Below are 27,943 nucleotides of genomic sequence, written 5' to 3' on the forward strand. Positions count from 1 at the left end.
TTTCTAGGCCAGGGAAGTAGAGTTTGATAGACCTACAAGACCCATGATCTTAATTGGAATAATACAATGCTTCGAGCACCAAAAGATAACAGTAAAGGCAGTGAGAAGGGCAACTCAACTATCAGCATTCTATTTGCTGTGCCAGTCCACATTTTTATGTTAAGGCACTCAGAATTTAGACCTCTTCCTATATAAGCACTGATTCACTGAAACAATGAAGTATCTTTATGCCTGTCTGCCTGAAATTCTCGCAATGAACCAGACATGTCATTCAGTCTGTGACACTGTCTTACACAAAATGGTTGTAAAAGCCAAAATGTGCTTTCTCCTCACCTTTTTCACAGGGAGAAACATCTGTCAATGCCCAGGAACTGCCATCCAAAGAATGGTCTGTTTGGGTTTTGTCCTTATTGATGATGTCTCTTGAGCTGCCCTCACTACTCAGTTGTTCTCTTAAATCTTACTGAACCTTTTCTCTCGGTTTTGATTATATGGAAAACCTCACCTTCTTTCCCATCTTGCATACAAAAATAGTGCTTTCATTCTGGGTTTTGTAGAGAGTTGAACTACAAGATTGAAGTGGATGGAGAAAATAATACATCCAAGCAAGCATCAAATCTTTCCTTCCTGCCATACATCCTTCCTGCTGCCCTCATGAAAAGAATTCACTGCTTGGATTTTAATTGGCTCTGTCTCTGACATCTGAAACCTGTCCTTGCCAGGGAGAAGTAATTTCATTACTGAAAACACAGCAGAGCTGCTGGGCTTCTCTGCAACCTAACTGAATTAAAGTCATGAGAAGACAAATACAAGGGGTTGCTTTCAGAGGCGAGAAAACGTCAATTTGCAAAGAGGATTCAAGAAACAATAGCAAGCACAAGGCTTCCGAGAAATGTTTCCTTTGTGATATGTTTCTTCTGCATGACTCACACATCTCTGGGTCGTGCCTTCAGATGGGGTAAATGCCACTTGCTCCTGGACATCAGTGCGATTTATCCCAAGTGAAAATAAGGACTAACTCGGGCAGTCTAATGGACAAGTTCTGATCACATTGCTGCAGGGGCATTTATGCCCCACCTGTTTGCCAAAGGATGCATGCCTACATCACTCCCAGCAAAATGTCTGTGGGGAAACTGGAGGATCTACCTGAGGGCAGTAAACTCCAGCACTGGGGTGCACATCAGCTGTCTGGAGTCACTCCCTACAGTTTCCCCAAGATTTCAGAACAAGCTGTTGGCATGGAGGTTCCAAAGTGTTTGGGAGAGAGGGCTGTCGAGGAGCGGGAGTGAAAAAAATGAAATTACCATAGACGATCAGCTTTTCCTCTTAATTTCAAGTGAAAGTCTGCATCCTCAGCATTTTATAGAAGAGTGGATTCAGTGCCCACAGAACAAAGGGACAGAGAGCAGGACACTGAACCAGAAAAGTCTGGGAAGAAAGAGTGGCTTCTGTTGATGAGCTTTTAACACATCTGTTTTGACATAAGCCTTCCCATATGTTATGTTAGGCTACAGCTAGCCACTGCAGGGACATTCTATTACCCTGAACGCTGACATACTGGGTGTGGTGACACGTAGAATGGTACAGTATCACCAATCCACATTTTGACTGCAACAGAAGTCACCACTCAAGTGATGCATGTCTTCCAGTTCCTTTGCAACAGAGCATGTCTTTTCCTCAGGGACAAAAGAAGGCACTTTCTAGTATCTGCAAGTAGTTCAAGTACCTAACTTCTTTCCCCTTGAATGCTAAGAAAAACCATTACAACTCTTTCTAACATGTTTCAAAGGGTAGCATGGCTCCATTTTTCTCTGGAATAGTTGCCAGTCACGTTCACAGTAATGTAGCAAAGGAAAGCTGTTATATATATCTGACAGTGAAAGCTGATGTACCTCCTTACAGACTAAAACAAACTTGTTGGAGTAATCTAAATTTTATTGTCAGAGAGTCAATTTACTCCTTTGTTTTCTTCCTTTTCTCCACAAAATTATGGTGACTTTCCCCTTTGATTTCAACAAATTTGTTTCAGCTATTAATTACCAGGGTGCACAGATCAGCAGGGACTGTAAAAAAACAGTGTGATGTAATCCTTCCATTTAGGGCTAAGGAATAAGTTTAATGTTTCTTGCCAAGACACACAGACAGGTCTCAACTAGGTGATACAGAATATCTCAGCTCAGAGGGAAAAAAAATAAAAAAAATGAAAGAGCTCTGGGAGACTGACACAGAATAAAATTGCCTCCATTTTCAGTCTTCAGTAGGTCTGAGATAAAATGGCATTGTGCTGAAAAAACTGACACAAATGACCCATGCACACTCTGTGGGGAGAACAGAAAGTGTGTCCTGGATCTGTGGGATGCTGATGACACTACCCAAATTTTTGGGGGGATTCTGCAACATTTGTGGCTCACCGTCAGTGAAGCAGTCCAGGCCAAATGTGATGTTGTCGATAGCAATGTCAGCTTGGGAATTCCAACCCCAGGTTGCCAGGAGTTCCAGTTGAAACCTTTGCAATAAGAGAGACATTTTAGAGAACACCAACAAAAGGACTAAGGAGAGGGAAAAACAAAACAGAACAAAGCAAACAAACAACCTCCCTAAAAATACAATGTTATCATGGAAAAAAGATCATCGCTATTTACAATTTTTCCTCCAGACAAGTCCAGCAGAGCAGCCAAAAGGGCTTGCTATAAGTCTCAGACACATACCAACCCCTCGTAAGCACCACAATGTTCATACAATTTCACATTTCATGGGGAACAAGAATGAGAGCCCTACTCCCCCTCTAGCTGCACATACATCCAAGCAACTGTCCCCCACTAATTGTCATACACAAACAACCATCCATTTTCAATTACCAGAAACAGTCAGAGAATTAGTCTGGGGAAAAAAAATATCTCCTTCTTTCCTCCGAAGGGATAGAGTAAAAACTGAACAGAATATCCTAATGTCTTGGGCCTGATCCTCAGCCAGTGTAACTCAGAAGGTGGCATGAGTTTATTTCAGAAGGGTGGGACATTATAAATTTCAGCCATAATTCCTTGAGGAGTTACCTCCCTGGGCTGTCTCATCTCTTTCCACTATGACCAGGTGTTGCTTATCTGGGAGCTCTGTCACATCCCATGTGTATTGCTACCTTCTGAATTCACAAAGAAGTAAGAAAATGAACTGAAGGATCTCCTTCTAATGGACAGGACTGAATTGTTTTTCATTACATTTCAGAAATAAGCAGATGTCTGATGTAAAGTCCATTTAGTGCTTATTAAAAGCATATGGACAGGACCTCTATTGCTGTCTCTGGTAAAGCTCAATGATGATTTCTGAGAGATCAAGCACTGACCTGCCTAACACATTAATCATTCAGCCTAGAAACACACTTGTCCCAAATTAGTGGCAATAAAATATGTGTGTGCATTCCACCCACCAACCAAATGTTGGTTGATATCCACAGTTAGTTGCATAGCTGCATACAAATCTTTAGAGATAAACTGCTTTTACCCCAACTCAAGAATGACCCCTTGTGCTTAAATGAAAGCATCCACACCTTCAGGATCTGAGCACTCTGGGAGTAAGTCCAGCAAATGCAAGTCAAGGGTCTCTTGAATGACCTCTTAGCTGTGGTGTTAGTGGGGGAATTTTTCATTAGATCCCCTTCCTACAGAAACCCTCCTCTTCAATAGTAGGCTTAGCAAGAGCATTTTCAAGCCTTGCATATAAGTCCACTGACAAATGACAATAATCCCCCATCTATCTGATGGAAGCGAGTCAGAGCACCTTGAGCCCAATACCAGGGCACTTACAGGACCCACAGACACAGCACCACATCCTACCCCTTCCTTAAGGCAATCTCATGGCATTATACCCTTGGTCAGGTCAATCTGCTGTGTCTGGTCCTTGGAGACAGAGCAGACAAGGGTCCCTGGCACTGGTAGGTTTCTGCTCCAGCTGAGTACAAGGGGGACCTTGAGGAATGACACCCCCCCCAGTGCATGAGAATTGACAGCCTCTAGGCTGTGTATGCCTCCCCTTCCTCTTAACTTCAGAAAAGGGGGAGGAATTTGCCTTTTCAATTCAGTGCTGTGTTAGCCAGAGGGGTTTCCAGTGTTCCTGTTCATTGATCTCATTTTGCTGACTCCAACAAATTATGTTCACCAGCTCTCTGTTGTCTGGTCTTCTGCCTGTTTGGTTTTCTCCTGATAGCATTCTTTTTCCTTGTATGTGTGAACCAAATAAGTGAATTTGCCAGCCAATCACCAGAAGCAGTTTTTCAGAGTAGCTAGATGCCCAGCTAGGAGGGTGATCAGCAACCTGTGCCTTCCTTCTCTCCTAAGAAATAAATTCATTGGGTGAAGGTCTTGCTAAGAACTACCTAAATAGAGCTTGTGGCCCCATCAAGCAGTTCATGGCCTGCAACTTCTTGTGTTTCAATTCATGCCTACTCTTCTCCCTCTGTGATCTGTCCCCTTCCTACCCACTTTACTACTGCCTATCATCCCCTTAAGGAGCCAGGGGAAAGCACAGCCCCTTCCTATAGCAAGAAGAGAGTTTCCTGAAGATTTGGGATACAGAAAAACAGCATCCCAGCTCAAAATCTGCACTAGAAATTACCCTAAGCACAGCATTGCTAGAGCTTGCATTACCAAGGAAAGCTGACAACACTCTTAAATAAACAGAATAGTCATTCATGAAGTTTTATACTGAACTGTAATAAAATTTTCCAGCAATGTTCATCACACACCTCAGTTTACAATTGTTTTCAACTTCACCAGCATTAAAGCAATTTAGGCTGAAGTTTCCTATTTTGAGTGATTTGGTATGGCTTTTCTGGTGGTCAAGACATTTTGTGAGAGTCAAGGATGAGGCAATGCAGGGACTCATGATTCTGACCATGCTCAAAAATGCTGGTAATTTTATAAGCACTCAGTGCTACCAGGTATTGAAAGTGGGATCTGAAATTTGCGAGGAAAAAAGTCACATGGCAGACATGAGGTGTTTTTTTCATGTGAATGAGAATCAATTAAAACTTAAATAAAATATCTTTGAAATCTTTAAATCCCTGACATTTTCATGCCTGTTGTTTTTGTTTTTTTTTTAATCCTGCAGTTTCCTCTTCCCTGGATATCTGAAAGTCCAAGGCAAAATGGTACTTTCCAGGCAGTGCTATTATGAACCATGTCAGGTCCTGCTTCAGTTACATGAGGTGAGAGCTGCCCTTCCTAATTAATGGATAAACATTTTATTCCCCTATCTAATTCTGGCTAAACAAGAGAAAAAAAAAAGCTGCCTAAACTGAATCCAGAGTGAAAAATGTGACATCCTGGAGAGAGGCTGGGAGCTCATGGGGAATTTTACTGTAGAGGGGCATGGACTTGGTGTGCAGGGGGTTTGAGCTCAAGATCCACAGAGAGAATTAAATAGCCAGTGAAACAGGAATACTGGGAATAAACCTTTACTGTAGGTCTGAAATGAAGGCACACAAGTCTGAAATGAAAGAGGTAGCTAGGAGGAGAAGGGAAGTGCAGGAAAGGGATTCAGACTTAATAATAAAGAAAAAACCAAACCAAAACAACACAGAGATAACAGCTGCTGGAAGAGAGATAGAAACAAGAAGCAGGGAGGAGTTCAGAAAGGGAAGTTACAACCAGAGGCACGAGACAGATAAAATAGGTTCCCAGATGGTTGAAGCAAAACAGAAAGAGACCAAGTGTATGAAAACAAGGAAGAAAAGCACCAAGTGCCCACAGAAGCAGGGAAAACAGGACAGAAGGAGTAGAGCATGGAAACAACAAGACATGAGGACTGGAATGGAGCCCATGTCCTGGAGCACAAAGACCAGGGCTTCCTCCCTTGGAGAAACAGCTGCAGCACCTTCTAGCAAAGGTGTGTGCTTGTTCTGTGTCTGTTATAGATCAGTGTAGCCAATGGCAACCCATCACTTCTGTCAGTCACCTGGCTAGCACAGGTGGTACATATTTCCCTTCCAGACTGAGCAGTTCCATCCTCACCCACAGTGGTCATCACTGTTGTGCCACTCAGTTTTAAATTGAAATTTAAATTGAAATTTTAAATTGAAAACGTTGTGCAAAAAGGTTACATGAAGTAAAACAAGGTAGAACTACTTGAAAGAGACTGTAATAATAAACGCATGCATGTCCTACCCACGTCTTTCATTTTGCCTAAGTGCTCAACATTTTCAAACATTGCAGTATTTGAACATTTGAATATCAATTTTTTTTCATCCCATTCTGGCAAGTGCTCCTAAGAAGTGTCTTGCTGTCCATTCCCTTCTGCCACATAAGATCCATTTTGCTTCATAATTAAGGGCCAATACAGAAATTGGAGGCTTCAGGGAACAAGCATAAGGGACTGTATATCAGAGGAGATAGAAGGTCCTAAATATCTCTGAAGAGCCCCTTGGTCTCTGCTGCAGGCAGATCCACAGTAGAGTGCCCAGAGCAAAGAGCTATTCTGCACTAATTCACTGGCCATACTTTACATATGCATAACTAAACAGATGCTAATGCACAGGGCCTCAGGTTGTGTCAGACAAGAATATTAAATACAGTGCTAGCAGGCAGACCAATCCTACCCTAAAGGAATCATTCATGGCAAAGGTGTGTACAGAGAGCACATGATAATAGTGGGGCCAAAGGTAATCAAGAAATTAAACTACAGAGGGTAGAGCAACATTCATAATATTGACTTTATAGACTCAGAGGGTTTTTTCCCTTGAGTTTCATGTGAAACGGGCTTTCCTCAGGAATATGAAAAAAACCAAACAAGCAGATTAGAGAAATTGAAAAAAAAAGTTTATGTCGTGCAAAATAACCAGCTACCAACACCAGCTACATGGCTTGAGACTGAGTGACAGTAGGTGAAGGAGGAGAAATGCCTGAATAAAATTTGATTGCACTGAAATTCTTTAAATCTTCAATATTTCATTTCATTTGAAAGCCAGCGTTGTGCTGTATTTCCACATCTAAACCCATGAAAATTTAAGTGCAAGGCTCATTTGGGCAACTGTCTTTTCTGAGAAAGCTTTTCTCCAGCTGCCCAGGCTGCACAGATACAGATCCCAAACTGGACAGCTGTGTTGACAGTTGTTGTGGGATTACCACCCCTTCGACTCACGTGAGTGTTTTTTACTGTGGGAGCACAAAGTGCAGCTCTGCTAATGCACCTGTTTCCCTGCTGGGAGCACTTTGCCCCTGTGAGTACACTGGCTTGCTCAGATTGCTGAAAGGTTTTCAGTACAGCTTGCTGTTCCCAAAACCTAAGCACTGTTTGAGGCTGCATAGAAGTGCAGTCACGTGCTGTGGGCTCGTGTTGAGCTAAGCTGTGCTTGTGCACAAAGGTATGCACTTATGACAGAATACTTCCTGAGCAAGCAGATTCGCTTTAAAACAGCCCTGAAAGAAGGCAGGAATGAAAGTGACACTTCACAGTAAAGATAGTAACAATTTACTAAATCTATAGGAACAACCCTGGCTGCTGACAGTGGAGCTCTTACCGGTTCTGAAGCACTGGCATTGGTAAGGTGATGAGAAACCAGTGGTCACTCCAGCTCCCTGCCCTCTCCCACATTGGCAAGGTGATTGGAGCTCCCTTTGTTTCTTCCCTGAGAGAGAAGGAGACTGTACCATTGTAGCTACCAAAAACATGCACTGAAAATTGAATCTGTAACAGAGGAAGAAGAGGAAAAGAATGGTAATCTGTGACAAAAGGGAAAGGTAGTCACTTCTCCCCTCCCTGGGAATTTGAGACACCAAACCTCCGAGTCTAGGCAAAACACTTTGATGACAGAAACCACTAAACCCCCACTCACTGATTGTATTTGACTCATCACCTTTACTAGCACAGAATTTTCTCAAGGAAGACCCAAACTGACCCTCCTGTTGGGCAGCTGTTCTTCAATTACTGATGACAACATCCACAGCCTCTGACAGGAGGTTTCCTCATTATTGCCTCCTCTGAGGGGAGAGCTGTCCTGGCCCAAATACCTTTGAAACAAGGACTGTCTCTAAAGGCAGGAAACCTCAGTCCATCTACCTGCTCCAACTCATAGGCACCGCCTGAATTGTAGCACCCCTAAGACAAGTGAACAACAAAATCATCAGGCCAAAGAATGTTTTGAAGCAGGACTTGTTCCTCTTTCTTTGGAGTAACCACTTCCAGCTTGCCACAGAGCAAAAGAAAGTTGCCATTTCTACCACTGCTTTGAGTAATTAGCTGCCCTTTATGTTAGAGGACTCCAGTACCAGCAGGAAAGGCAGCACACATGTGCTCTGCAAAGAACAACCACAGAAGTTCCTTAATCCTGTAATGTGGCCTCAAATCCTTGCCAGTGGAGGAGAGAATGGATCCAGATCTCCCATGGCCTCTACACAAAACAGCTATTGCTTCTCCTCTCCTGCTTTTGTGAACCTACCTCAAATCACATTTTATTTTGTTGTTTATTTTGTACCCAGTAAATTTTACCTGGATTTATAAATAAATAAAGATGCCAAAGTTACATTTCTGGCACCTGCACCGTATTTATTTTCCCAGCTCTAATTAGGAAGCATCAAAGCTTTCTTTTTTCCCCTAGCAAGACTGGACTCCAGCTCAAACTTGCAGCTTAATTTTCCTAAGTGTTATGACTCTAATATTACTTCATATATTTAATTCCAGCATCTCAGAGCTGCGAGGCAAGTTGTGTGATTTTATCAAGGCCATTAACCTTTTGAAATTCCTGAAGAATGTGATCAGAAGTTTATTATGTTCATCTATTTCTGGAAAATCTAATGCCTTCTAACTTCACACTCCTGTTCTCAGTGAAACTATCAAGTTTATTAACTCCTGCACAAGTAGTGCAGAATTTATGAAGAAAAGCCTCAACAGCAGATATACTAAAAGACTCAATGGCCCAGCCAGCCAGCTCCCTTTTCTGCAATCCCTGTCTGCCCCATACAATTTAGCTGTTGGTCACCTCCCAGAGGAGTATCTCGTCCTAACTGGTACAGTTAGGCTGGGGAGGTTTCCACAGTGAGTGTCTGATTTGGGGCTTCTGCTTCCACTTGCTGGGGATGCTCCTCACATTTCCTCACATTTCCTTTCCAGTTCTGGGCGAGTGAGCAGCTGGGCAGTACAGCCAGCTCCTCTGATTTCCAGTGTTGTGTAGAGTGTGCAGGGGACAGGAGAACAGGCTAATTGTGGAAATAGTGCCTACAGCCTGATGATTTGCTCCACAAAGGTGCTAAGACAGAGTGACACACCTGGTAGTCTTCGGTGGCAAGACTGGCTGGCAAGCTGGTGCTGTAAGCCTTAGCCATAGCACTTGTCTGAGCACTCTCTGCTCGCAGGTAGAGAAAGTGTCCTGGAAACACAAAAGTGAATCAGAAAAGACAGAGTGGTCTTCTGCTCTTCTGTGTGATCTCTTGCAATAATTTAACATCATTAATGTTACTGTAGGTAAGTAAGTATGGGTAGGAGTAAGCAGGGCTGGAGTGCAAATCTATTGGTGAGGTTATAGTAAACACTCTGGTAGAGTTCAGCAGCACAAAAGCCAACATCCCAAACCCTTTCCTGGAATGTGAGTGGATAAACCTCAGATACCACTCAAGATCTTCCCATACAGAAGCACACGCCACTCTAGACTCCTAATTCCTACACCATTATCATCAATGACTCTTGCTGAGACAAGCACTGGGCTGGAAGGGTTTATTTACAGTCTTTGTTTCCAGGGAGAGCTTACACAAGCTCTCAGGAGACAAACAGGACACTTGGACAGAAACCCTTCATTTTGGCAGGCAACTGTGAGGCAAGACTCATGTGTGCTAACACTTCTGACTTTCAGCCTGAACAGGTGAGGGTCTGGCCTCCCCCCCTTTCTTATTTAGTAAGTTGACAGGCTGCAGTTCTGGGAATTATTTTATTCTTTTTTTATCGCGATATTTTATGGCACAGAATGCCTACGGTCACTTGGGATATTCTCATGTGATGCTCTTCCTAACCTACCAGTGGAGTCTGCCAAGGGTCTTCAAAAGACTTATTTTTACAAGCTGCCTAATTCTGTTGGGCAATTTTTACCTAGTGATGCAGCAGTTATGTTGCTGCTGAAGTACTCTGCAACTGCATCCTCATAAGAGGAAGGAGCAGGGAAGAAGTATACATCATATGAGTTTTTAAAGGTCAAGGAGAATCTTTGTCTCTGAGAGTTTTGTGTCAACTTTTTGCAGAACTTGTTTAATATAAAGTTTTGAGGCATGTTCAAAAGGTAATCTTAGGTACATTTGAAGTTGTTATAGATAACAGATCTGTTTTATATATATATATATAGATATAGATATAGATATTGATATAGATATCAGTTATATACTGATGTTGAAGTTCATTTGGCAAGGATGCCAAAAATCCTTAACCAATTTAACTAAACTTAAGTTCAAGGCTATGGTGTACATGCACACACAGAGAGTGGGAGAGAGAACAATGGAAAACCTACCACCAGTGGCTTGCAAAGTAGACCCTATAAATGAGTCCTCTTGAATCATTTCAGAAAAGCCCCGAATAGACCAAGGAGATGCTGCAGTTTCATTCAGTGTCCAGCCACACAGTCCTTCTTCAAAAGAGCAGTGTGAACCCTCTGGGAGGCTGTCTACAGTTGAGAACAAGAAGAAGTAGGAAAATTGGAGCAACTTGATTATGGAAGAACACAAACAGTAACAAAAGTGAAAATCCATTGTGGTTGTCCATGTTATCCAGCCTATGCTACACTGTCAAAATAGGTCTCATTTGTTTATTTCCAGAGTTACCATTCAGTCAGAAAGCAAACACTTTGCTTCTGGAAATATTTGAGACTTTTTTGTGCTGTCCTACTCTAAATACTAGGCAAAACTGCAGCTCCCATAATCTCAGGAATGGCAAATCACTGCCACCTATTTGTAAAGGTCTTGCTACATATGAAATTGCAGGCATCACAAAGTTTTGTGTCCACTTTAAGGAAGGTAAATGAACAGATTATTTTAAAGCCCCAGCACTGTACTTGGAACAAAGCTAAAAATTGTTTCTCAGCACCACACATACTGTTAGGGGATTTCTCTTTCCTGATGTGCAAGAACTCTGAACTGGGATCTTGGAAGGGCAGATTTATGACACTGTAGGTAACTAAGAGCGGAAAGATGATGAACACTTTCCCCTGAAGGGAAGGTTTAGATCTTGGGTTCAGAAGGAAATTCTCACCCAGCTGCAGACATGTAGATAAGGTTTTGCCTTTCTCTGAAGTAGCAGTCACTGTGAAAGGAAGGTCACTGAGCTCTTTACTGCAATACTTAAGAAACCAAACCAATTTTTTAAAAAATCCATTTTATTCTATATAGGGTGAATTTTCAAAGAGAATCTTGATATCCAATTAAAGTAAATGGGCCAAATTAATTCAGGAGGTAAAATACTGAATTAATCTAAAGATGGAATAAATTAAACTCATTTTTTTATTCTAAATTATTTCTTCTAACAGAATGAAGGTTCCCACAAAGTGTCATACCACATACTCACCACACCTCACTCCTTCCTCTTCTCTGGTAGGGCAATCACTGACGAACTCACAGATCTGTAGGTGGCTGACACAGCCTCCATGAATGCAGGGGAAGGTTGAGCCTTTGTCATATATAAAAAGATCTTGATTTTCTTTATCTAATGGGGAAAAGAAAAAAGAGAGCTAAATCCAGAGATAAGATGACAGAATGTGTATGACCCTTCATCAGTATTAGTTTTCACATGTAGGACCTTGTCCTTTGTACAATAAATCTCTGCTTTTTTCATGTAGGTTTCTATCCAGCATGATATGCCTGGACCAAATTTATTCTCTTTTTTTTCTCCTGTGCTGCTTTTGCTGTGTTTTTGCTATCTTTAGATAATTTTGTGGGTTTTTTTAATGAAGGGCCTTGAAGTTTCCTATGGTGATGTGCTCCTCAGTTCTGCACACATGACTGTGCAGCTGCCAGGCAGCTGTGACATGCTGCTGGCACCCTGCTGCTGGAGGCAGGGATACCCACCTATCTCCAGCTCTGATAGACACATTGCTATGCCCTGCTGGGGCTCAAGATGAACCAGCACTTGGGCTGCTGACTCATTTCTGTGCCAGCTTCCAGCTGTGGCATCCAGCCCATGGGGAAGCTGCTTGCCCAGGAAGCTGGCTTGCTCTACATGAATTTTATTCATGCACCCAAACCAGCCCAGTCAGTTCTAGTCTGGGAGCCTTTGACTGACTGCACAGTCACCCATCAGCCAGGCTGAACATGATTTTTAGGTCTGGTATTTCCCATAAGCATGACTCTTAATGCACCCAGACTGTCCTGTGGATGCATATGTGCCCAGGCCTGTAATGGACCTGCTGCCCTTTAGCAGAGCTCTGTGCAGAAGTTCTGCTGGGGTTGGAAAAAATGCATAACTTAGGGAAGCAATTGCAGGAGAAAGAGAAAAGAACACTTCTCCACCTGTCCAGGTAGACACTCTGAAATAGTATTTTTTCATGACACTGTTTTGTGCCAGATACATGCACCAGGTTATTTAGAGACTGAGAGCACAGTGCTTTAGGGTGTATGCATCTCCTCAAAACTCTAGGACTGTCAAAAAAAAGATTACATTAAAATATAGTATGTTAAATTAAAAGAATAATGACTACAATTAAATCTCTAATATGATCAAAACCATGCTCACAATAGTGTTTTCTTTTCACATTACAATCCAAGCTATTTCTACAGAGTCTGCAAAATGGAAACAATAACATTATATTAATTAATGAAATTCAGGAACTGAAGATGATTATGTCCCCAACCTGAAGACTGCCTGTGCTGACAGACTCTTGCATTTCCAAGAAGCCTAAATGACATTAGCAAGGTTCTGCACTGCCACTGAGGATCATTTGCATGACATTCAGAACAGAACTGAAAGCTCCAGGTAAAACTGAGGTCTTAGCTGAGCACTCGGTACTTTAGAGAAAAAAAAACCTTCAGCTTATTTTCATTTTAGATAGAAATTCTCAGCCTGGCAGTAGCAAACAGACCCCATTGGGGGCAGATAAATGTTTCTTTTCTTCATAGATTTGTTAGATAAAACCCAAGTATGGAAAAGGTTTTGGTTACACAAGGTGGACTGTTGTTCTTGATTATTTAAGAGAGAAAAATACTAAAAGCTAAAATAATCTAGGTAAAGACTTTTTTCATCTTTGTTGTTGGATTCAGTGTAAGTCCAGTTGTTTTGGGCTTTTTTCCCACACAAAGATCAAGCAAAGAAAAGCTGAAAAACAGAGAGGATCACTTAAATTAGTTCTATAATTATGAGTTACTCATATTTCTTCTAAATCCTGTCCCTCATCATCCTCATCCATTTTGCTGAGGACGCATTTGGTTATTCCAAATTCCTGTCTGTGTTGCAGCATACCATGAAAGCAGTTCCTGAGGTGCAAGGAGCCCAGTGCCAGTACTCCAGCCTCCTGTGCTCCACAGTCTGAATACACCAGGGTGACTTTGAATGGTCTTTCTATTCGTCCAATCTGGGCCACCAGGTATTTCCATTTCATCCTAGAGGACAACAGAATGTTATCAGACATACACACAGCACATTGGAATCCATGGGGTCTCTAGCATAAAGATTCTGCACCGTGCCAAAGAGAAGTAATAGTATCAATGTGGGAAATGGGCCAATGAATGCAAAATAGCAAGGCACAAATGGGTGTTAATATGAAACAAGTGATGTTCAGCCTAGCAAGCTCATATAAGGTTATCTTTGCTGCAGAGCCTATTGCTAATGATGAAGAGATCCAATGATTCCCAGTGATTCCTAAATGGGTCTTAAATTATCACCAGTTTTGGACACGCTATCCCAATAAAAGCTTTCCACATACATGGAAAATGTGTATTTGCTCTTGAAAGATCAACCAAGCAGCTGCATGAGTCTCTGGAGCTCCTCAAGCCAACACTGACATTATGTGTTCTGGAAGTAAATGTCTGACCCTGAATGTTTCTTGGTTGTGACAAGAATGAAAACCTTTATCTGTGTGTTGTCTATCTGATTTTCCACCTTACAGTGCACCTGTACAGTGTACCCACAAAGCAAGGGAAAGAAGAGAAGTGCTGTTCCAGGAAATGCAGATTACTTGTGCCATTTACATTTCTCTACAGAGTAAGTGACATAACCTGCAAATCTAGATTGCAAAAGTTTCTCAATTGTGCAGCACTTGTGGTGGTTTGGAGAAAGACAAAGGACCCCATGAACCCTAATTTTAAAGATGGTTGTCAGACATCAAAAGCTAGAGAGAGGACACCAAAAGGGAATTTTTGAAGTACCTCACTCAAATTGAGCCTGATGGAAGTCAAGGGATCCAGGTGTCATTAAAAAACTATGGCAGAATTCTTAAAAATATTTTTACTTTATTTTTGGTTTCCAAAACCTGTTCTTGTATCTTATGTTAACAAGACAGCAAAATACAGTTAAAGATATGTGCTATTATTTTGTAAATGGATTGGAGCAAGGCTAGTGAGAAAGGAATCCTTGCTCTAAGCTCTTTCCTGAAAATAGTATCAGACAGAGATAATTTTACCCACATTCTATACACTGCTGATGTTACTGGGGCCACTCTGGCCAAGTGACCCAAGTCAGTGCCAGTGGAGTAATGAGAAGTCAAGGCCGCAGTGTTAAGACATGTTGATCAGCTCTGCTCCTTGTATCACTTTTTCATTTAGGAGAAGCCTTCAGCTGCCATGAAGTGGTCACATAGCCCTTGTCCTGCACCAGTAACACCTTAGAAGGCAACACCCAGATTACAAACACATCTCTTCTGGACTCAGTATAAAAAATCACAGAACTGTATTTGCACCTTACAAAAAAATCCAAAGTAACTTTAATTTCTTTATCAACCTCTTAATTTCTTTATCAGCCTCTCTTGCATTCTTCCCTCCACAAACCAATTATATTACTTTGTCTGCATAATATTTTTACTATCCCTTCTATGGCACCCACCCACCTTTTACTTTCACAATTGTGCACATGCATAAATACCCACAGAAACCCTGAACTCATATGAAACTGAGCTCCTCTTAGAAAGGTGACCCTATTTCCTCTATTTCCTGTCCCATTATAATATATTCAATAGTTTATTATAATTTAATCAATCTTCAGAAAGATACAGCCCTGAATTACATCAGCACCATCTCTGCTTCCCAGCATGGGAGAACAACTGCTTTGCTTTCATTTTGTATTACAGTGCAGCTTCAGGAACATCCAGCACTTATAAATATATCTCATAAATATTCTTACAAATATATCCCCCCCCACCACACTGTGGGACAACATCCAAGACCATCCAGAACTGACCAACAACTGAGTCACTTCTGCTACATGACACAGCTTTGTTCATCACTCCATTGCATCCTGTTGACCACAAGAATGAATGGGCCATAATCAAATAGATTCAATGAGCCAATAAGGGTAAGGGCAATCTTTAAATCTTTCAAATTTAGCTATTAGGCATACTAGACCTGTCAAGCACTGAGGCATAGTTCTAGTACCTCTACCAAATTACAACCCACCCTGCAGCTGAGACATCACAGTACTGCCAGTGTACATCTAGTAGTAGCAACTAAAGAGCCCCACAGCTGAAAACAGTGACAGTTCCTCTGCTGCACCTTAATCCTATATGCTTTATGAGCCAGATACTTTGGAACTTGCTGTTTATAGACTGTATATCAAAATATAACTACTAGTCATCTATGTCAATAAACCAAGCTCTGAAATGCCATGACTTAGGAAGACACACTGTCCATTCTGCCACCTCTGCTGGGAGAGCTGTGGTATCTGGTAGAAGAACAAGGCCACCATCTTAAACCACTCCTTCTGTCAATTGGCAGATCATCCGAATCAGAGCAGTAAGGTCCCGTGAAACATCGCAGTTCTGCACTGAAATATCTCTGGTACTGAAATTTTCTCCATTTATAACTCCTCAGAAAAAGCTGTCTAGCATCCAAAGACTGCAAAAATGACAAGTGGCTTCGCATCACATAGAGTGCTTTTGTGTATGAAATCTCTTCATCACCAAGGTATTCCCCATCAGAGAAAGCCTCACCCCCAGATCCAGCTGCAGCAGGATTTCTAATGCTGTAAATAATCACACCTCCTTTGCTCGGTGTCACCGCTGAAACGGAAGCTAGTCAGAGCCAATGTAATTTCCTTAATGGAATCAGGAACCAAGCCCATTGTTGATCCAGCAGAAGATGGATCATTGCAGCAGACTTCCAGATAAGCCAAGCTTGGCAATAACTTTACTATTGATTTTATGTCAAACCAGATCTCAAGTATTGAGGCAATATTGCTCTTCTTCTAAAAAGAGATGTTAAAATTCATCTGTATGCATGGAAGAACTGTCAGGGTCTGGCATAATTTTGAGAAATTTGCATGGATAGAAAGTTTGGAGTTGCAAGCTATCTAATGCTTAAGGCAAGGGAATTCAAGATTTACCCTGAAAACTTTTAATTCTAAATTTTCTTTTGCAGTGTTCGCTTTGAGTTTTCATTAGCCTCTCAATCTTCTCTGCTGAGCAGATGTTTTCCACCCTCTTCTTACCAATCCTTTCTATGATGTGATTTTTCATATCCAACAAACGTAATTGATGATTAGGTTTAGGAAAGATTTTATGTAAAGAATAACCATTTCTTCATTAGAACTGAAAAATGCAATAAAGCAGAACATGAAAGCTGAAACATTTTCTAAATTAGGGGGACCCACTATATTGTTTTTTTGCACAAAGCTGTGTACACTAGATGCTTCTAGACTCAATCAGTGAACATAAAAATTAGAAGTTTTGCATTACTTTTATACACACAGGAATTTTTGTCTGCAAGTCCTCACAAACATCCAGTGCTAGCCACTGGGCTTAAATGGAAATAGAGAGAGCAAAATACATACCTACCACTCCTGCCTTCACCCAACTCTTAGAGGGTTATTCTCTGATACAGTATATTTTTGGGTGCAAGTTCAAGATGGGTGCAAGAGGCACTAACTGAATCATACTCCCACCTTAGTGCTCAAAATTCACAGTCTTATATAGCAGCTGGACAGCTTCAACCTTTCTAGATACATTTTTTAATCAAAATGGCTCTGCTCATTGTTGTCAGCACACATTTAGACATTATCTGAGAACACTTACCAGGCTACTGCCTTGTCATCTGTACAGTAGGAGAAGTTAAATAACTTTCATGGATAAAACCAACCACATTAGTAGAAGAGATGTGTCAAAGATGGCAAGATTTTTCAAGTGTCTCAGAAGATGGTGGAGCATTTTATCACCTCAACCGCTCAAAACAACCCAAAAAGAACTGGGGAAGACACAAAAACTAAGCAATTAACAGTTTTGTGAGGCTGGCTAACTGAAAACCCATGTGTGCACATGGCCATGAACATTTTGTTTTCTGGTCTACCAAGATTGCCGTGGCCATTCCAGAATGAAAACAGAAAAAAATCAGCCAGGCTTATTGACTACAGAAAGTGAAAATATTATCCCTTCCTCAAATGATGCTTTTTTATTTTCAATGAAGTGTGAGTACTTAGAGTTGAAAGAAACTAGCTTCTTACTGAAACAGTTTTGGCTGAGAACACTGAAATAACTGTGGTCCACAACAAACACAAGCATGAGAAAACACTCAAAACCACACAGGACTCAAAAATTTTCAACTGTGGCTGATTCTGGGACAGTGTGGTAGAGAGTAAAAGGTGGGATAAGCAAAATAGTAAAAACATTAAAGAAAAAAAAGTTTAAAAAAAAAGTGAAAAATATATTAGATGTGACCTGAATAAGCATCATAACCATAACACTGAGAAAATGAAAACAGTTTTCTGAGTTAAGTGCCAGACAAAGAAGGCTTGGCCTTGCAAGCAAGGCTACAGGCTCCTGATGTTTGAGCTTTACTGACATAATGAGAAATAAAATTTAATATATTTTTTGTTAGTACATGGAATTTCAAACACCTCACTCCCTCAGCAATTCTTCTTCTAGTAGATAACTCAGAATACCCATGATCTACAGGCAGTATTTAAAAATAAGCATTGTGACTTTGTGACTTTTCCCTGCTTGTTCAGAGAACATGGTAACAAAAGTCCATCTGTTTCTTTTTCCTTTTGTAAAGGCTTATGTATGAAAAAGTGGTGGCAACTTCAGTACTACCAATTTAATGGTAAGTACTACTGGTTAGTGAGGCAAACAAGACAGAAACTTTCTCCTACATGTAACATATATCTAAGGTTCTGGGAGCTGTGTAGCTAATGGATCCTGAAGGAGCAAACACCATCAGGAGAATATTTCTAGGTCCAGAAAGAGGAGAGTTCACTGAGGTAGTCTGGTGCAGCTGGAGTTTATGATGAAGTATAGCTTGGTCATGGAATTGAGAGGTGACAAAAGGGACTGTAAGCAGGGTTTTCTGGAGTGTCTGATTACCTGAAATAAGTGCCACCTAGCCTTTTTTCTATGTCCAAGTCCCTACTCTGATCTGAAGACAATCCCTCGGTAGTAATTTTCACTGGTTACACTAGGTACTACACATAGGCATCTATCTCAAGGCCATCTGCTCATTGTCCTCCTTGCTCAGCCCTAAATTGTGCAGCAGTGTTTGGTTAAGAAAGAAAAGCTTGCAGAACTCCTACTCCCTGTGGAACCCTGGAACATTTCAGGGTGGTCTCCCCTTAACAAACAATGTTGTGAAAATCTTAATCATGGAGAGAAAGTTCATTTCAGGCTACTTGCCTAGCAAGAAGCAGGTCAATCTCTGTGTTATAAATAAATTCTGTTCTGCCTGCATGGTCAGAATTTTTTTAATTGTACAGAGATTTTAAAGTTTCCTTGTCATGAGGGGGAAAAGGAAGGGTATGTGATGGTTCCAAACTGTCTCTTTTCTATCCTCCTTTCTATCTTGATTTCAAACAGAACTTAGTCTCCTCCACTGTTTAAAATCTAAAGAGTAAACTCTCTAAGCTTACCAGTGTTCCATTTCATTCTGTAAGAAAAAGTAACACCAGTGCCTGTGCCAACTTCCAATAAAGCTAGCTTCATTCTAATAAATCTAAATGCTATCACTTTTAGAAAGATGATAATCCTGACTTCACATAAAATTGTTTTGCAGTGCTCAAATAAGCTGCTAAACAACATCTATGATCCATTCCAGAGACGCTGCAGTGATTACCAGCAAAGCCTGGTCTGACCAGTAAGGTGTAGCAAAAGGGTATTTTATGAGTTTACATAGCAGAATGGAGCTGCAGCTGCAGAGGCCTAACAAATATTCAAAAAGCAGCAAGGGCAGCTTTGAGCAGGCAAAAAAGGATATTAGAAATTAATCCCATAAAATGCTACAGATTCCCAGTGAAATTGGCAGGAAGATGGGGAAGGAATAGTCAGGAAGGAACTGAGCAACAGCTGAAAGTGAGAGAGAAAGAGAGAGAGAGATCTGAAAGGGAAAAAAAAAAAGAAAAAAGAAAAAAAGGTTTTTTAGTCAAACTCTGCTATCTTTGGCTGATGGGGACTCTTCGCTACAGATCTCCATGGCAGCCTAGGGAGTGCCAAAGAATTCAAAGAAAACAAGAACTGGGATCTATTGCTTAAGTTCTCCCTGGGAGTCAGTCAGGTGATGGAAATAAAAAACTGTTATGTGTCTGACCCAGGTTCTTACAAGTTGGACTGCAGCAAAGGAAAAACAAGCACATGGAAAATGGCAAAATTAGACAACACATGGACTTTTCTCTTTCTTTTCCTGTTGTGATTTGTTCCCTTTACCCATTTCTCTTCATTAACTGCATTCTGCTACACACGGGAATGAAAAAGTAAAATGTTGGCAGGATCAAAGGGAATACAGATTGTCCTGTTGTTAAAAGAAGATTGTTACACCTACTTCTTCACCTCTTCTTACCTCAGTTTTTTCCCTCCCTGAGCCCTACAAATGGAGCAGAAGTGGATGCTCCTCAACCTACTAGAAGGGAAGAAATGATTAAAGAGGTAAAATTAACCCCACCTCAAATGGGGTTATTATTAACCCATTCTCAAAATGAGAACTGTGACCCTAGGAGCATTGACAGGACCCACTGAATCCATAGAGATTTCTGTCATGTTACCAAGGCAGTTTTTGGACTGAATGCATTTTACAGCTGCAGTCCTAGAATCAGTAAAAAAATTAATCACTCTTCACCCTTCTAAACGTGAGGGAGGAAGAGTGAGATCTAAGCCAGTGTGTTCTTTGCAAGGAGGACACACAAAACCTGTCTGTTACAGGCATCCTGTCAAGGGGCTCTGTGCTTCAGTCCTGAGAGTCACACCTTCATTTTCTGCTGTAATAGCAGCAATGATCCCAAGAAGGCAGAAGACACTGATAAACAGCAGCCTGGAGGAACTCCACTCTACCTTGCAATTCAAAGGCTTAACAGTTGAAAATTGATTGTCTTACCTGGAATTCTCCTCATGGCCAGCTCTCAGAGAAGTTATTGTATTTTTGTCTGTCTCCACGTATTTAATTTCAACTGTGAATCTCTGGAGGAGAGGAACAGCATCCTGTGAACATATGGCCAGTTCCAGAAAGCAAGAATCCAAGCTCCCAGGTAGGATGGGGCTTTGCAGGCTGAACTCACATCTATCTGGGAGTCTACTGGTGCTCAGGAGGAAAATGTCCCCTGTGAAGAGAAAAAAAAACACAACAAAACAAGAGACACACGGCACAGATGGAAGAGAGATAATAAGAGGAAAATGGATAAGGAGTTCAAAGCAAGGAATAAAGGAAAATAAAGGAAGAACTATGCAAAAAAGAAAAAAAAAGAAAAGTAGTGAGAGAATAAAGTAAAATATAAGGGTTTAAGTAAAGAAGTTATAGAAGAAACAAGAAGAGAAGAAACCAAAAAAAGCATGAAGATATGTCCAACAAAACAAAAGCCAAAGACTTTGCCAGTCAGACAGCAGACAAGTGGAGCCAGCTCTGGCTTGTATAGGATTGAAATTCCGAAGAAAAATCCAGTCTGTGTAAGTAAAAGTAGCTTATCCCAAATTGGGGAGATAGAAAATGAATATATAAGGGGGCCTGCTGTTCAGAGGGTACCTCCATAGACAACCAAGGCAGCTCACGTGAATTACATGGTTCCTACTGGCTCTTGGGCACTGGCTGTGCCTTTGGGAGCTCTGCACCAGAGCCAGCACATGGTGGAACTTTCAGTGACAAGGGCCTGAGGCTGACTCCTGCTGCAGCCGGAGCTGGGCTAAAGCAGGTGTCCATTCGACGGCAACCGGAGCTCTGCCTACCTTCAACATCTTTGCAGGAGGAACTGTTTTCCAGAAGCATCTGCTGCCTCTCCTGGGCTGCCAGGACACCAATGGAAGATAACACCCAGTCTGGTTTCCCAAAAGCGTCTGTGGACGTCACCCACGAGCAGCTTGAGCCGATGACACAGGAGACTTCTGTTGTGAGAAACCAAAGGTTTTGGTGAGGCCTGTCCCAGCTCCAGTGGCACATGAGTGACCAAATGCACAGTGTATGGGGGCTGTATCTCCCAAGAAATGGAAGACTCAAAGAGAAAATAGAAACTTTGTCTTGGGCAATAACAACAGAATCTCTCCCAGAGCAGGTCAAGAAACACATAAGAATGAAAAACTAACCTGCAAAATCTTGGCAGAATGAAAGTCAAATTTCTCCCACTGGTATCAACAATGATTTTATGCCATTGGAAGGTCTAGACCATAAGTACTCAAAGTCCCAAATGAGAAAACCAATAATATCAACAAGGATATTGAAACTGTATGGATTTAGCATTTTTGACAGAAAGAACTGATACTCTAAGGGCAAACGTCTCTTAGCAATAGAAAGATCTTGACAGGGTCTCAAGCAAAATAGGTGAGCAATGCAAGCTTTACTTCATTTTTATTTTTATCTTTTTTAAACAGTTTTGCTTTCCTCTAGCAGGATGGATAAGAATGCCTTCTTAACAAACTCCAGAGTCTGCTTGCAGTATTAAAAACACTAGATCATCTTGGCCAGAATTTTTCATAATCAGCATATTATAAACCAGACAAGAAGTAATTCACTGTTCTCTCATCAATCTAATATAAACTCCCTGAAGGGATGCTAGCTGCACAAAAGTCTCCCACACAGAGTAGAGTTGAATAGAGCTGATATTAATTTGCATGATATTTATTTTCAGTAGTAATAATAATATTACAGTAATAAGTGGAGTGTCCCGAGGCCAAGTAAGAAATATTAAGAGACTAAACATTCGTATTTAGGATCCTGATGTTCAGAGGGTATTCAAACTTTGCAGACATGAATGACATGAAGTTATCCCTTTGGTAGCCCTATTCCCGTGGAGAACAGATAGGAAGGAGAGAACTAAGGTCAGAGATATAACAAGGAAGTGTGGCTGCACAAGTGGGGCAAAAATAAAAAACATAAGAGCCTCCAGAAGATTACCTAAACTTTCAACTAAGCTTTCAGAAAAAGAAGAAATGGAAGCATCTTTTGAGCACAACAGCAAAAGCAGACAAATTTTCTTCTTAGTGAAGTTAATGCTAGCTTCATTTTTATAAAACAGCATCCAGTGAGCAGAGGTAAGAGAAGCACAGATGTTACAGAGTTGCACATAACTTTGGGTTGGCACAGGCTGTGGTCTCCCACCCAAACACTTCTCCTCCATTCCTTTGGACACTCCCCAGCTCTTTCTGGCCTGCTCATACTGGAGCTTGCTGCCTCTCTCAAGCTGACACCTGGGCCAACCATCCAAATTTCTTCTTAGCCCAAACCAAATGCATACAGCTTAGGAAAGACCTGGGCAGTGTTCAGCCCATCATTTTTACATGGAAGCCACAAGCAGACAAACTGCAAATTGTGTACATGTGTGTGTACACAATGCCAGACTCAGTAGCACTCAGGAATGAGGACACCAGCCAGACTCCTGGCTCTCTTGGATCTAGAGAAAAATGTATGTGCACAGCTCCAGGCAATGGTTTGATGATCCAGTAAAACAACTTTAGGGATCTCAATTGCTCAGGAACCCCATAGCTGTGAGATAAGGCAGAGTCCTGATCCAGACCTGCTGTGCTGTTTCAAATTTACTGAGGTTTGACAGGTTAACTCAGTGTCCACAGACTTATTGTCAGTAGAAGTAATATTTTTATCAGATAATTTTTTAGTTGGTCACAAACCCCAGAAAGCAATTTCTCTCAAAACAGCATAACAGTGAAAGAGACCAAAGTGAAAGCTCAGGAGAGAAAAAAATCCTTTTTCAACTAGACAGTTGCACGAAACTGTTGTTTATGACAAAATCATTTCATTAAACATTACTAATACCTCAGCTGTATCAATACAGACTTAATCCTTTGAGTATGTCTCACATGACAGGGCGGTTCACAGCTGAGATAGGTGAACACAATTTTCCCCTTGAAAAGCACCTAATTCCCAACTCTCTGAGCTTTATAAGGCCTGTCTGACATGGCCTGAGGGAGAAGAAATTTGAATACCTGGAAGAGTCTGGAACAGATCAGGAAAGCTTTTGACAGTAAAGAAAAAAGACTCATTTCTCTAGGAAGAGATCACATGCATCACATTGTGATGGAAAGACTGGTCAAAAATAAGCAGGTTTTAGCACAAACCACAGAGTAAAAGAGCTGGGTACACTCGTGGTCACAGTAAAAGAGAACACTGAAAGGGGAAACCTCTAGTGCACTGTGTAATATCTCACACGTGTTCCATATCCAGCTTTGCTTAAGAACTTAGAGAACCTCAAGTATAAGTCAGCAAAAAAGGAAAAACATGACAAATTAAAATTTAAAAAAAGGTATAATAGAGAAACAGATCTGTATTACTACAATTAGCAAAGGACACATTTTAAGATATTACAAAAATGCTCCAAAGAGGATTGGATTTAAAAATGCTCATGGACAGTCCAGGGTAGTATGTCAGAAAGGACTTTAAAGAATTTAGATACCATCTGGAAGATGCTACTATAAGGAATATTCCTCTGGCAAGGCTATTGTTACACCTGGAAGGAATGTGTGACTTTTCTAACACCCAGAGACCTTTTTTCATTGTTTATCATCTTCATTAACAACCTGAGCAAGGAGACAGAGTGCACCCTCAGCAAGTTCCCACAGGTCACAAAAGGGAGGAGCAGCTGACACACCCCAGGGCTGTTCTGCCATGCAGAGCAGCCTCGACAGGCTGGGATTGGGCTGACAGGGAGGCCTTGAAGGAAAAGCCAGGTCCTGCATCTCTGGGGCTATAACCCCCTGCACCAGGACCCCCTGGCTGGCTGGAAAGCAGCCCAGAAGGACTTTGGGAACAAGGTGAACAAGCAGCTCTCTGTCAGCAAGCAGTGCACCCTTACTACAAAGGCAGCCAGCAGCTTTCTGGGCAGCATTAGGAAGGGCTTTGCCAGTAGATGAGGAGAGGTGATCCTTCCTCTCTACTCAGCACTGGTGAGACCACAGCTGGGGTACTGAGCTCAGCTCTGGGCTCCCTAATGCAAGAGATGTACAGACCTAGAGGAACCAGCCCAGCACAGGTCCACAAAGATGACAGGGACTGGAGCATCTTCCATCAGAGGAGAGGCTGGCACAGCTGGCACTGCTCAGTCTGTAGAAGAGTATGGTCAGAGGGATTTTATCACCGTGTATGAGCACTTTGGTGAGAGGGAGTGAAGAGGAAGCTAGGCATTCCCAGTAGTGTCCACTGACAGGACAAGAGGCAGGCAACACATGTTAAAAAACCTAACCACTCACTTGGTTTTCACAATGCCTTGAAAATAAAATTCCACTTGGAAAAAGAAGCTTAATTTAGTATCAAAAAAGATACTTTGTTCTATAGTAGTGGGAAAGCAGTTCCATTAATTAGCTTTTATTTCAAGGACTCTCAAACCCAAATCTGGTAGATTTCAGAGTACTGATGGAAAGGATTTTATTTTTCCTTCCTTTTTCTTTCTCTTCCCTTTTCCTGATGTGTTGGGGTTTTTTGATTTGTTTTGTTTGTTTGTTTTGTTTTTTATTGAGGAGGGAGGCAATAAGTTTCTTTTGTCGAGTGTTGTTAGGGGTTCTGGTTTGGTTTGCTCTCTATCTTCTGGATTTGGGCTTTTTTGTTTCTGTTTAATACAGAAATAAGGAATTCCCTTAAGTTTACACTGGCCTTTCTGAGTCATTGCTTTAGTTCCAGTCAGAAACAGTGTCACAGCTTTCTGGTAAGAGGTGCTTGTGACTGCCAGCATCTATCTTACCCCTAGATTCTGAGGGAGAAATAAGGAGGATGTAAGGAAGAGGACTTGTGGTACCTGGTTTAGAAGGCTGATGCAATGAAACCATCCTATTTTTAATCAGGGAGAGCTTCTGAGTTGGATTTGGTGAAGAAGAGTTTTCTTCATGTGACCCAGAGCAGGAGACAACAGCTATAACAAAATAAAAAGAAGAAGGGATGTGTTTGATGTTGCTATACAAAACTCTGCTCCTATTTAATAAAGTGTGAGTGCATATATATATATATATATATATATAACAAAGCCCTGCTGCATCACTCTCACCTTCATTGCAATGCATCATTGCAGTACCACCCTGACATCTCCAGAACAATTCATACCAACAGCTATTTTATTTGTTTAACCTGTGAATGTGAAAATACTCAAGTCCCAGATTAAGCATGCGGTAGTTTAAGATTATCCCTGGTCTTTTCTAGAAGTCATAAACAAGTTGGCAAAAACAAACATATTTGTTGTTAGAAGGTGTTCACAGGCAATAAGATGCAAAATGAATTGCTTTCAAACCTTGGCTATTTGAGTTCAGCAATATAAAAATGTCAAATTATGTCAGAGGGGACAGGAATCTTATTCACATGAATTGCAGTTGAGACAAGGATGTACATGCCATTGATAACATCTAAGGTATTTTTAGCAGAACTAATTTGAACAATAATATTACAAAAACTTGCATCAGTACCTATAAAAAGAAAAACCCTTTAAGCTTGAACATGTGTTCATATGTTTCACTCACTATTGCATATAGTTTTTCAGCAATATCTGGTCTGATTTTGAATTGCTGTAACAATTTTCATTTTAGTATATATGAAAACACATCACACAGCGAGTAAAATGCTGTGAAATGTTTCATAGCATAAAAATGCTACATCCTTCCATCTTTTATTATGTTACTAAAGACAGTCATTCAAGGGGTTCCAAGGAAGTGCAATTTTAGAACAGAAGAGCATTATGCTGCAGCAGACACATGCTGTACTGACAGATTTGGGGTCTTCACAGATCAATTGTCAAACACTATATTTTTTCCTTTCTCTGTTTCCAAATATATTAGGGATATATTTCCAAATATATTTATACATTTATATATGCACATTTATCTTAGTGCATATAAGACACAGGCACTGCCCTGTTAAGTTGGTATCTTCAATAACAGGATGAAATACTCAAAAAAAAAGGGAACTATGTGGCCAAAGTTTAGCCAGCCTTATGAAAAATCTATGCTAATTAAAAATCATATATTGCAAACAAATCTATTTTATTATATTAAAACAAATTCTGCTGCGTATAGGGCTTTTAGCAACTGAAGTCTGCTCCTCCCAACTTATGTTCTGTGTCTTTTGAGTTACTGCTCAGTTCTCTTATCTCCCAATCTTTGCTCAGCTCTGCTGTAGCTTCAGTATTTACTTCCCTCAGGGCTTTACTCTGTAAAGTCTGTTCCACCCACTGTCTCCTCACACACTCCAGGCTGCTTGTATACTTTGGAAACAGCCTGAGTATCATGAGGCCCACAAACATAGTACAGCCACAGCAGAAGTTCTGCTAGAGACATTTTTCCTGTTACAACTAAAACTTAAACAAAATATTTGACACAGTCACACCCCACCTCCCTCCCCTACAAACACCTTTGAGATGTTCCTCTTGTTTTTCATTAACAAGCACAAGATCCAATGGCAGATCACCAGCAACAGGGCCCTAAAGTACTTGAAACATGAATTTATTCCCCTAGAGTGGAAAATACCTCCGTTGCCATTGCTGATGTCTGAGACAAATAAGATACAAAACAACAGTAATACCCTACTCATTTTTGGCAAAAACTGCAAGAGTTCACTCTAATGTGTTTAATAACAGTATTCACCTATCCTGGGAAGATGCCACTTTACCTAACTGGACATCTGAGAGGAAGGAAGGGCAGTCATTACAGCCGAGTTCACTGACAAGGTATAATTGGACAGAAGACCCTAGACTCAGTGACAGACAAGGAATTCGTTCATATGCACTCACAGAAATAGGTCCCCATTCATTCATTTCATCAGAGCAAAGAATTTCTGGCTAAGGCTGACCAGAAGAGGACTCACAGTAGCAGCTTAGCAGCCTCTAGTCCATCTTATGCTCTTACCTCAATTATTACTATGCTCTTATCTCAATTATTTTTCTTTCTCATGTATTCCACTTCTTAGATTGAATTGCAAATCTAGTGTACATAGTCACTAAGATGCTTCTGATAATCCACAGATGCTTCACATCATGTCTCTCACACATATTCACATGTAATTTTTGTATGACATAAATTTCAGCATGAAAAAAATAAGAATGATTCTTATTTTTTCACCACCATGATTTCTCTGTCTTGGTCAGCAAAAGTCAATTGTTTAAGTGAAAAGAAATAAAGGATGAAGAGGAAGGAGAGTCATGATTTTGTATTAAGTCTGTGATTTAGGAACATAAAATGATCAGGAAGAAAGTGTAATATGTTCAACTGCCATGGGAAAAAGATGGGATCTTTTAACAGCACAGTGCAAATTCATCTCTTATTCAGTAAAATAAGAAACCTCCAGCAGTGAGAAGGCAATTCCACTCCTTTCATTATCTTACAGGAAAAAAAAGCATTAGGATACCTGCAGGGTGATTTTCTCCTGAATCTTGTTGTTACCTTGCAGGAGAG

At 40.9% G+C, this 27,943-nt stretch overlaps 1 protein-coding gene across 1 annotated transcript in view; it reads right to left on the reverse strand.

Moving 5' to 3' along the window:
- Positions 1-25,567, reverse strand: part of LTK (leukocyte receptor tyrosine kinase) — a 51,290-nt gene extending 25,723 nt beyond the window's left edge. The window contains exons 1-10 of the mRNA XM_033515222.1: positions 25,552-25,567; positions 25,306-25,419; positions 21,296-21,451; positions 20,454-20,676; positions 13,417-13,556; positions 11,530-11,667; positions 10,481-10,633; positions 9,255-9,355; positions 7,511-7,677; positions 2,412-2,506 (exon numbers count right to left, since the gene is read on the reverse strand). Of these exons, the coding sequence (XP_033371113.1) occupies positions 2,412-2,506; positions 7,511-7,677; positions 9,255-9,355; positions 10,481-10,633; positions 11,530-11,667; positions 13,417-13,556; positions 20,454-20,676; positions 21,296-21,451; positions 25,306-25,419; positions 25,552-25,567 (1,303 nt within the window). The remainder of the gene's footprint in view (positions 1-2,411; positions 2,507-7,510; positions 7,678-9,254; positions 9,356-10,480; positions 10,634-11,529; positions 11,668-13,416; positions 13,557-20,453; positions 20,677-21,295; positions 21,452-25,305; positions 25,420-25,551) is intronic.
- Between the last annotated feature and the right edge of the window lie 2,376 nt (positions 25,568-27,943).

Source organism: Parus major, chromosome 5, assembly GCF_001522545.3.
Source record: "Parus major isolate Abel chromosome 5, Parus_major1.1, whole genome shotgun sequence".
In the NCBI taxonomy this organism is placed as follows: Eukaryota; Metazoa; Chordata; class Aves; order Passeriformes; family Paridae; genus Parus; species Parus major.